The sequence below is a fragment of the Bidens hawaiensis genome, unplaced genomic scaffold, assembly GCF_021521415.1.
Source record: "Bidens hawaiensis isolate Kalapana, Puna unplaced genomic scaffold, B.hawaiensis_p1.1 tig00039441_1, whole genome shotgun sequence".
Taxonomy (NCBI): Eukaryota; Viridiplantae; Streptophyta; class Magnoliopsida; order Asterales; family Asteraceae; genus Bidens; species Bidens hawaiensis.
This window is the reverse complement of record NW_027496924.1, coordinates 15,041-26,771: the sequence shown is the minus strand read 5'-3', so window position 1 is coordinate 26,771 and position 11,731 is coordinate 15,041. Positions and strand designations below refer to the sequence as shown.

Genomic DNA, 11,731 nt, shown 5'->3' with positions numbered 1-11,731 from the left:
GTACGTTTAACAACACCAACTTACATTTTATTGTCCATTTACATGAATCGCTCCCTGTTACCAACTTCCTTTATGCACACGCTGAAAAGCATATGACGTCAGGCAAGGTACATGTAGTCTTAATCTAAAACCGCAACATGAAGGATTTAACCAAATGGAAAATAATAAGAACTTTTCTTGTGCTAGTGTGACCCTCATGTTAACAATCTTTTCATTATCCTTAACAACACTTAAATCAATAAACTTTTTCTTATGACATAAGAACATTACAATCTGTATAAAGTAATAGATCGATTTTTCTTTTGGCATTGAATTCAACATTTTGAAAACGTAACCTAACTTATTGGATATATGTGATGCATCATTTACTGTATCAAGGAAGCATCAAAAGTTTGGAGACCATGAACACGAAGGCGAAGCAGTCGGAGAAGGATGAGATGGCGAAGAACAAGATTTGAATGAGTCGATTGGATTTCGTATAAGTAATGGCACCATATCTTCAAGCAATCCTTGGGAAGTTAATTCTACTTGAGGCTCATGTTCTGTTGGAATGGTTGATGCAGGTTGGTCAAGACAATCATGTCGTATGCTTTCCTCGAAGTCTTTGGTTGGTTGGCGTTGATCTGTGGCTGGGTCAACACTATGCTTTCTAGATTTCTTAGTAGGCGGGTCAGGATTCTTCGATTGACCAAATATGAAATACGGAAACACGTAATGAAGGTGAAGTCCTTCGTAAGTGATGATCAATGTGTCAGGGTCATCATTTGATCTCTCGACTTGTTTTTTTGCTCCACAACGAGGGTTGGTACACTTATAATAGTTTCTGCTAGTAAATAAGTCATTATAAAACCATTTTTGTCAAAAGAATTACGAAAACAACACTTATAATTACTGATTTTAAGAATTACAAAAATAATTAAGGTATCTCTTTATTTTGTAAAGGGTTATTATAAAAAATAAAAGTTCTTTATTCGTTGTTTTGTTTTACCCAAGTGAAACTCTTATTTAGTTAAATTAGTAAATATAAAATGGATGTGAAAATGACTATTTTGACAGGTCGGCGTACCTATAAATAGAAAAACTAAACATAAAAAGTATTGACCTTTTTGAAGTTTTTCTTATTTAAGGCATTCAATATTAGTTTAAGGTAAATACTTGTTTTTTTTATATGAGGCACTATATTTGTTTTCTCCATTTAAGTTTTAATTTTAAATTATTTTTGGACAAAACGATAAATTTTTATAAAAAAATAAACTTTTATATTGGTAAAAAGTATCATAAATTTGGTAAAAAGTCAAATACCTCATAAACTCATATAGTCTTATCAATATTACTGAAGTTATATGTTAGGCTGAGGGGTGTGGGGGGCTCTAACGGGGGGCGTGAGTGGGGGCTCCAGTCAATAATATTGTGACGTGTGGCAGAGAGAGAAACTGGATAAGGGGGTGTTGGAGCCCCCGCTGGAGCCCCTGGCCCTGGTGTGGAGGGGCTCCAGCAGGGGCTCCAGCGGATTTTTTTTTATTTTTTTATAAATATATTCAAAAAACGTATTATTAAAAAAACTCATAAATTATTAAAAAAAAACACACATTAAAAAAAAACACATTAATATCTAAAAATAAAATAAAAATTAAAGTTTGGGTACCAATTTCCAGCCATGTTTTTAAAAAAAAGTTTGGAAGATGGATTGATTTTGGGTTTTTTTTTGAAGTTGTGGTAATTGTTTTATGTGATTTTGGGTGTGGTAATTGTTTTATGTGATCTTGGGTTTATATATAGGAAGAACACATTTTTTTTTATTAAATTAAAGAGCCCAACGGCTCATTTCTCATGTCCCAACGGCTCTTTCACGTCTCCCAATGTCCCTTTACGCCATATTGGTCCCGCTAAGGGGCTTGCGCCTGCTTTGAATTCCGTGCTCGTGCCCCTCTCGCGCCCCGGGGGTGTGGTGCTAGCGCCTGGGGGCGCGAGCGGAGGGGCTCTAGCGCCCCCACTGAAGCCCCACACCCCTCAGCCTTATGTTTTAAGGAAAGTTCTAGTTATTGACTTATTGTGGTGTGTCGGTGGTAAGATTTAAGAGAATATGAAGTACGGATCCAACTTCAACATATTTGTTACCATTTAGAGGGAAAATATATATAGTTAATAATTACCTAGGGTTGGCGCTGTTCTTAATAGACTTCTGACCATACTTTCTCCATTTGTAACCATCATCTGCCAATACATTCCCGTTGCTTTTTATTTTCAATATATACTTGTTCTCAACCCTACTTACTCCTCTCTCCATATCTGCTGTCCTGCATTATATATGCATGCCATTTATTAGTTATATATGCGTTTACTATTACACACAAAGTCAAACTATATATAATATATATAATTATGTGCATATATAGTTGTATTATATAGCTCCAGGAATTAGTCAGTAACATAAAGTCTAAAATCAACCAACATGAAGTGTACCCAGCGCAGCCAAGATTACTGAATCATATAACTTCTTCTATTTAGAAAAAAGCCATATGCATGCATGCATGCATAAATTATTTTACCACACACACACATATATACTTAATTAGGATACATATACGTATATATATATAGGTATATATAAATAGATAGATGGATGGAAACTTAATTATATTCCAAACCTTGTTTATGGTGAAAAACACATGAAAACTAGTATGCTAAGAAAGTATAAGTAATTATTAATTATGAAGGTACAAAACCTGGCTAATGCTGAAAAGTCCTGAGTATGATTAGTATAACTGGAAGCTAATAACGCAGTTTCAATATCCGAAATCGTTGGACCGGAGTATAGGTTTGAAAGGAGGTTATTAAGGGAGTTATCAAATGAATCACTAGTGATTTCTTGAGGTTGTGAAAGGAATGGTGAGTTTTCGTTGGCAAATTCTCTTATTAGATCTTCATATACTTGCGACAAATCACAGGCTACTGATTCCTCCATTGTAAACTTGCTTGAGAACTCTTAAGTACACAAGAATTGATTAGAAAGGGGTGGTTGAAAGCTTATAAAGTGGGTAAGGTAAGGTAAGGTAGAGGTATTATATAGAATGAGAGTGGTTGCTAACAAAAGAAAAAAAAAGAATGAGAGTGGGGCAGATGAATGAGGATTTTGTAATGTTATGGAGTTGGCGTTTGATTTACATAGCCATGATAGGTTGACTTTTCATTTTTGTCAATGGGGTCAATTCTCTTGGCAAGACTCCAGCATTCTATTCATCATGAAAGGTCAGCATTGGATCATGTGCATCTTGTAGCATGTGAACGTTTATCTGGATATATGTTACCATATGTATTGTCTCAATAAACTGTTTGCTGCCACATGAAACTATAATGAGGAAGGATGGTGATATACTCTTGTAATAATATAGTTAAAAATAAATCAAAATCAACAATGCACTACTTTTTATTTGCTAGAATTTAGATATCTAGCTATATATTTAAATTTTAAGTTAAAGTAACTTTAATGTTCCGTTTGGAACTTAAGAAAAAAAGAATATTAATAAGAGCACTTTGCTGGAAGGCATTAATTAATATTCACTTCACTAGAACTAGCCTTTGATGATTTAATGCATATCAAGCTTTATACCTCTTAGCTAAATGCATACTTAGCGAGTCTATATTAAAAATAAAAGAATATATATGTGAAAACAGACACGGATTAGTCTATGATTAATTTGATGCAGAGGTGTAAGCTTACTAGGTGGTAGGTCTTAAATTCAAGACACGCTACGAATTAGTTTATGTTTAACTCGATGTAATTTAATTTGGAGTTAGTGAGGATAGAACAACGTACATTCGTCGTTAAAAAAGATATTATGCATTTAAAACTTATGGCACATCACTATAATATCTATTTTCTTAATTTTCGAAGGTTAGTTGCTGTATTTTGAGAAAGAGTTGGGGATGTTGTGTGTAGCAGGTGGGTTGACTTTTGAATAAAACCAAATAATCCATGGATGGTAGGAAACAGTAGCCATTACTTGCTAACTTGGCTGTATCCTTCTCTTGGTTCATTTCCCGTGGACTTGTTTGTCTCATACAAATTTGACATCGATCTATTATTGACACCTAAACCATCATCTTTGTCTTCTTATTCAAAAGTCAACCACTATTTACATAATTCCCAAAACATTGTAGTCCCCTCCTAAATCGTAGTCTTTTGAACAATGTTTTTAGATCTGAGTCTTAATAAATAAATAAATTTACAATGTTATTTATTTATATTATTGTTGAAAATGAATCATGAAATTGATTCACCCCCAACACTATAGAACAAGGGATGAAGAATTTTTGAAGAGAAATTGATAACCAGCTATTATTGATTTTCGTATAGACTATCTTTTTTTATCATCTATCAACAATAACTAGCTAGTATTCGTTGTAACCTTATTATCAGTAAGTGACTACAAGAAAAATAATTATTAGCGGCGACACTATTAGCGGCGACATAATCATTAGCGGCGACATTTGGTGATCCACGTCTGTTTTAATCTTGGCCGTTGATAATTGATTTGATCCAACGGCTAGGCTTTTTTGTTACCACCATCGCCGCTAATAGTGTTAGCGGGAAAACAAAACCCTCTTCCCTCTCTTTTTGCAGCCTCCACAGTCCACACCTCTCTTCTCTCCCGGCCACTCCCTCTCTTCTCTCCATCGTCTCCATTCCGACGCTGCCACTCGTCGCCGTCGTCTCCACCCTTCATCTCCATTTCGGTATGTTTTATTTCACTTTCCGGCCTCTTAGGTATGTTTTATATCTCATTTTTGTTGTTTGTTTTGTGATTGAGGTCACCTCCGACGTCGGCCACCACTCCAGCCACCACTCCGTGCACCAGTCCGAAGCAACCACCCCGCCGGCCACCACTCCGACGCTACCACCACTTCTGGCCACCACTCCGACACCGGGAAATGTATGTTTTAATCTTTGTTTATTTATAATTTTTGAGATTGTTTATTTTATAAATAGCCAGTGAGCAGATCTGTTTATTTTAACATGTTAATTAGGACTTATTTTTGTGTTTGAACAATGGTGTTAATTAGGACTAATATGTGGTGTTAATTAGTAGGGTGTTCACCGTTTGGTTTCACGGTTGTTGTTTTTTTTTATTAACTTTTGGTCGGTCGGTTATATATATACATTTTTTATATATATACATTTTTTTTGGTTTCACGGTTGTAGTTTGTGTTGTAATATCGTTTGTAGTTTGGTTCGGTTCGGTTATGAAATTTAATGGTTCGGTTTCGGTTTTTATAATAAAAAACCGTGATTAACGGTTTGGTTCACGGTTTACTTATTATTTAAATATTATTCAAATATTATTATTTTATTATTCAAATATTATTTTATAAACAATGGTGCCGATTATTTAAAGTTTACTTATTATTCAAGTATTCAAAGTTTACTTATAATTTTATTATTCAAATATTACTAGTGTAATGAAATTATTATAAAAAAATAGAAGATTAAACCGACTCATTTTAATCATCATGAACTTAGAATACCCGCCATCAATTTTGGGTTGTCCTTGTTTTGGGGTAGCCTTTTGAATACTTTATCTCATTTAGGATGTGAATGTGTATTACATGATTGTTCATTTAAGAAAGGTTCGGTTGTCATTTTCCTTTTGCTCCTCGGGTATATATATATATATATATATACATACTTGGGAGCTAAGGGGAAATGCTGCCGAATTTTTCTTAAACAAACAATCGTGTAATACATATTCATATATGAGATAAAGTATTCAAAAGGTGGGTTTAGCAGCCTACCCTTGTAAATACTTAATCGGCCGTCAAAGCAATCTTCTAATATTTTCCCGTAGCATGAAACCCTAAATTATGTTTCAGTTGTATGATCATGTCCGCCGATAAAAATTGGATTACCAATCCAAGCATTAGATCAACTGAGTATCAACAAGGACTCCAGTCTTTTATCGAGATGTGCAAAAACCAAGTTGATAGCAGAGGCTTTGTAAGATGTGCATGTTCAAAATGTCAGAATTCTTTAGTAATACCTTACAAAACTATGAAAGGTCATATGCGTGCATATGGATTTTGTCGGACGTACACTGAGTGGATCTATCATGGCAAAAGTTTAATTCCTCCAGTTGTGATTGTAGACGAGATTACGCCAACTAACGGTATCGCCGACGTTATCGAAGACGTTATGAATGAGCGTAGGGAAGAGGATACCAACGTTGATAATAGGGACTCGGGTTCAGACAGTAACGATGTCCGTGATGATTTTGAAGAGTTGTTAAAGGAAGCCCAGTCAGAATTATATCCTGGTTGTACCAAGTTTTTTTCCCCCGACTTTTTAGCAAAGCTTATGCATATAAAGGTGAAAAACAAATGGACTAATAGTTCGCTTGATGAGCTCTTCGAGCTGTTGCAATCTTCACATCCAGAAGGCAACAAGATTCCCGCTTCGCATTATGAAGCGAAAAAGACATTAAAGAAGATTGGCACGGGGTATGAGTCAATAGATGTGTGCAAAAATGACTGTGCTCTCTTCTGGGCAGAACACCAATCGTTGCAAAATTGTCCTGTTTGTAACGAGAGTCGGTGGGTTGATACAAAAACAAAGGGCAAAAAGGTACCTCACAAGGTGTTACGATACTTTCCTTTGACCCCAGACTAAGACGTTTGTATTGTTCGAGGCATACGACAAAAGAAATGATATGGCACAATACCGGACGATCAGAAGATGGTACGATGCGTCATCCTGTCGATGGATCTTCATGGAAAGAATTTGATAAAAAGTACCTTAATTTCTCAAGGGAACCCCGAAATGTTCGCCTAGGGCTTGCAGCTGACAGTTTCAATCCGTTTGGTAACATGTCTTTGGCTCATAGCACGTGGCCAGTTGTACTCACCACATACAATTTCCCTCCATGGCTATGCATGAAAGAGTCCTCATTCATGTTATACTTGCTAATTCCTGGCCCTAAATCACCCAGAAAGGACATGGACGTTTTCCTTAAGCCCTTGGTGTGTGAGCTTAAGCATTTGTGGCAAAAAGGCGTACGTACTAAAGACGCGGCGACAAACACATTCTTCACAATGAAGACGGTGCTATTATGGACCATAAACGACTTTCCAGCTCGTAGTAGTCTATCTGGTTGGAGCGGGAAGGGCTACAAGGCATGCCCGACTTGTAATGAAGACACTCCTTCAATACATGTAAAAAATAAAGTCGTATATGTCGGTCACCGCCGATTCTTACATGCTAACCATACGTGGAGAAAAAGTTTGGACTTTACCGGCGAGCCCGAGACAAGATCCCCTCCGAAACAATTTAGTGCTGCTGACATAGAAGATCAAGTCAGTCGTCTAATTTATCGTGTACCGGGCAAGCATCCCGATTTTGGAGGTGTTAAGAGAAAGCGAGAGGATTTTGAGTTGAACTGGAACAAACGAAGCATATTTTTTGAACTTGAGTATTGGTCCTCTCTCCAGCTGAAGCACAACTTAGATGTAATGCATATCGAAAAAAATGTGTGCGATAGTTTACTGGGTACTCTTCTAATGAACGATAAAACCAAAGACATGGCAAATGCACGAGGCGACTTGAAAAATCTAAATATTCGAAGAACACAATGGTTGGAACGAAAGGGTAACAAGTTTTATAGGCCCCACCCAAAATACTCATTAAAGGTCGGTGATCGAAAGCTTTTCTGTCAATTTATGAAAGATGTTAAACTGCCGGATGGGTTTGGATCTAATATCAGCAAGAGAGTCACAGATAACAACTCTAACATTACTGGGTTGAAATCTCATGATTGTCATATTAGATAACAACTCTAACATTACTGAGTTGAAATCTCATGATTGTCATATTCTCATGCAACGCTTGTTACCGATTGGTGTTTGAGGGTTTTTGACCAAAGATATTTATATGCCTATAGTAGACCTTTGCACGTTCTTTAAGCAGCTTTGTTCAAGAACACTATTGATAGATGATATGAAGAAAGCAAAGAAAGCCATTCTTTTGATATTGTGCTAGTTAGAGTTGATATATCCTCCAGCATTTTTTGACATTATGGTTCATTTAGTTTTGCATCTACCAGATGAAGCACTTCGTGGAGGTCCAGTCTGTATGAGATGGATGTATCCGTTTGAAAGGTATATGAAAAAACTAAAACATTATGTCAGAAACAAGGCAAGGCCAAAAGGTTCTATAGCTGAAGGTTATGTTGCTGAAGAGGCTCTATCATTTTGTTCGATGTATCTTCGAGATGTTCAAACTCGGTTCAATCGCCCCGACAGAAACGAAGATGCCGTTATCGAAAAAACTAAGTTGTGGGTGTTTGAGTCAAAATGTCGCCCGGCAAGCGCAAAGAAGACCAAATATCTTACTATCATCGAGAAACTCAATTTCGAATGGTTTGTCCTCAATAGCTGTCAAGAAGTTAGGGACTATATGAAGTAAGTGCTCATCTCTTTAACTTTTTATAATCTATTATGTATTTTCTCTTTCCTTATTGGGTCTATATTTTTGTCGTCGACTTAGTGAATTCAAATATGAACATCCCCAAGATGACGTTAAAACTAAATTTCCGAAGTGGTTTCTCGAGAAGGTAATCCATATAATCTGTTAGGTATTTCCCTTTTCATTTAGTTATGCATTTACCTGATGAAGTAATACAATATTCTATATTTGTTAGTTATATTCGATGAAAGTACAAAATTCTCCTGAATTCCACCCAGAGTTGTATGCTCTTTCAATGGGTGCGGAAATAAATGCATTTACTTACACTGCTTGCATAGTCAACGGTGTTTGGTTTATGGTGCGTGGTCGTGACGTAGAACGAACAACGCGAAACTCCGGGGTTCTAGCAGAAGGAGTGAACCATGAGAAATACAATGGCCAAGTAGAAGAGATCATTGAGTTGTGTTATAGAAATGGGTATTCAACTGTCCTATTTTGGTGCAAGTGGTTTGATACTCGAAGGGGTGTTAGACATGATAATAATATCACCAGTATCAACACAGAGCATGAATGGGACAAAGAAGATAAACTCATATTTGCTTCGCAAGTCAAACAAGTGTTTTACATTCAAGAACCTTGTCGAGGAAACCAAAATAATAACCACCGATGGGTTGTCGAGAATGTTAATCATCAAAAAATTTGGGATCTACCTACATTAAACGATGGCCGTGTTGAAAATGCTCAAAATTTTGATAATGACTTAGTAGAAGATCTTGATGTTGTTCATAACAATTCTTCATCTAATTGTTTACTTTCCATTGACTTTACTCAATACTTGTTAAACACTTCTTCTCATGTCACTGTGGGTGAGAAGTCAAGTGAAGTTAATCCGCCATCGGTTACCGCTAATACATTGTCTGATGACGAGAGTGATAATGACGAGGATGATTTTGAGTACGACACGGAGGGATCGGAGGCAGAGGGATCGGAGGCAGACACTAAAGAATCCGAGGGAGAGTTTGATTAAAATAATAGTTGTAATTTGTATTTGTATGTGGTTATAAGAAAACTTTGTATTTTTATGTAGCAATAGAAAACTTGAATCGTATTATATATTTGTATTGCATATCTTATAACTTTTCAGATCATGGCGAACGTCATGCCTCGAGGACATGGTGGCGATGGTGCCGAGGATCCGCCACCTCCAAGTGGTTTTCGGCGAGGTGTTCACGAGGAGGATGGTAAGGGTTACTATAATTTATTTATTTACTATATTTTATTCATTTATTATAAATAGAATATTGTTATAAATATACATGTTGTAACTAATAAATTTTAATTTTATTTGTAGCATTACTGCTCGACGTAAGGGACGAGGTCTTGCCAAAAATAAGAAATTGGCAGCTGCATACAAGAAAAATGGGGGGCGTTTGTCTCTCATATTTGACAAGAGTGCTACATTCATTCCGATTGGTGAGGTTGCCGACATGTTTATTCGCGAGGTGGGAATATACATGGGCAGGAACATCGCCTTTGACAAGGAAAGTTGGGCGAATGTGTCTGAAGTGGAGAAAAATGCTTTGTTCGAGCATCTTGGTGTAAGTGATTTGTTAATTTGAATATTCTTCATTTAATTATTTGTCTTTTACTTAATTAACTAGTTTCTTTTATTTGTTTCCTAGCGATACTTCAATTTACAAGAGATAGAGCAAGATCCACAAAAATATCTGTTAAAGGGTGGCATTGACTTTGTGATCTCAAAGCGATATAGAGATCGAAAAAGCAAAGAAAAAGGCCATTATAAGGCTGTGGGTGGAAATGCTAATATAAACTTAACAAAGAGCAAACCCCCACGGAGATGAGTGAAGAAAACTGGAAGAAATCTGTCGACCTTTTCCAGACCGTGTCACATGAAAACCGGTCGTCGGTCAACACAGCAAACCGACAAAAGCAGCAATACACAAACCGGGGGGGACGGCATCCTATAGTAGCTATGGCTACAAAAATGTAATGATTTATATTTTTACACACACTTAAAAAAATTATATATATATATATATATATATATATATATATATATATATATATATATATATATTTACTGTCTGCAGATTAATATTTAATGTTATACAGCGCCTGAACGAGCTCCAAGTTTTTAAGAAAACTCATTGTCGACATGATGGAACTTTTGATAGTGAGGTGGCGGAGCGTCAATATGTATGTATTTATTAAAGTATATTTTTCAAATATATTAATCATCTTTTGTGTTGTAAAATATAGAATGAATTAAGGAGCGAGATCGAGGAGCAAACTGAGCTTAATAGCAAAGGCGAATTTGAAGAAACTGATGGGCCGATTTCAAATGAGGTCGGAATATTTGAAAAGGTCTTGGGTCGTTGACGCGGGTGTACGAGAGGTATCGGGTAAACCTTCTATAGCCGCATCTTCGAGTGTCGCAGATCAATGTGATAAGGAGCCGACACCATAGCCATTCTTTACACCGGTAAAAATATATATATTTTTTTTATCTTGGTGATTTGGTTTACGTAATTTTGACCCATACATGTTAGTAATTAATTATTCTTTTTACTTATAGGCTCAACTAGATCGAATTTTTAGCGACTCGGAGTTTCTAGCTCGTATGTCACAACATAATGCCTCGACCTCATCGAACAAGGTATCAAGGAATCATGATGATCTATTCGACCAAGACGATATGGATGAGGAAGAGTGAGAGTATATTGGACGATGTTTTATCTAGACGATTGTAATGTTTAATACGGTTGTTTTCGTGTTATCTTAACTACTTAGACGGTGTTTTATGTTTATGATATATGCGTATGAAATTTTTTGGATTTGTGTTAAAATCTGGAAATTATCATGAAATGTAGGAAAACTGGTCAGGAAAGGAACCGAAAATAGAGCAGTGCTGGACTACATGCCAGCTACTATTAGCGGCGACATTTGACTATTAGCGGCGACAGTAGTCGCCGCTAAAACCTTACATATTAACGGCGAAAGATATTATTAGCGGCGAAAGAGTATTAGCGACGACTGTGTATTAGCGGCGACGGGCACTTATCAGCGGCGACATGTGACTATTAGCGACAAATTATCAGCGGCGACTTATTAGCGACGACATCTCGCCGCTAATACGTCGACGTGGTGGACTTAAAACAAATTAGGGAATTTAAAAAAAAATAATACCGTACAATCGTACATTAAAAAAACACTACAATAATACCGTACTCGCGCAACTCGATTGCTATAGTGATA

At 36.4% G+C, this 11,731-nt stretch overlaps 1 protein-coding gene across 1 annotated transcript; it reads right to left on the bottom strand.

Moving 5' to 3' along the window:
* Positions 1–280: 280 nt before the first annotated feature.
* Positions 281–3,100, bottom strand: LOC143591177 (putative WRKY transcription factor 49). Its single transcript, XM_077071468.1, has 3 exons — positions 2,727–3,100; positions 2,154–2,297; positions 281–823 (listed from the first exon to the last, which is right to left on the bottom strand). The coding sequence occupies exons 1-3, from the start codon at positions 2,963–2,965 to the stop codon at positions 385–387; spliced, it is 822 nt and encodes a 273-aa protein (XP_076927583.1). The 5' UTR covers positions 2,966–3,100; the 3' UTR covers positions 281–384.
* Between the last annotated feature and the right edge of the window lie 8,631 nt (positions 3,101–11,731).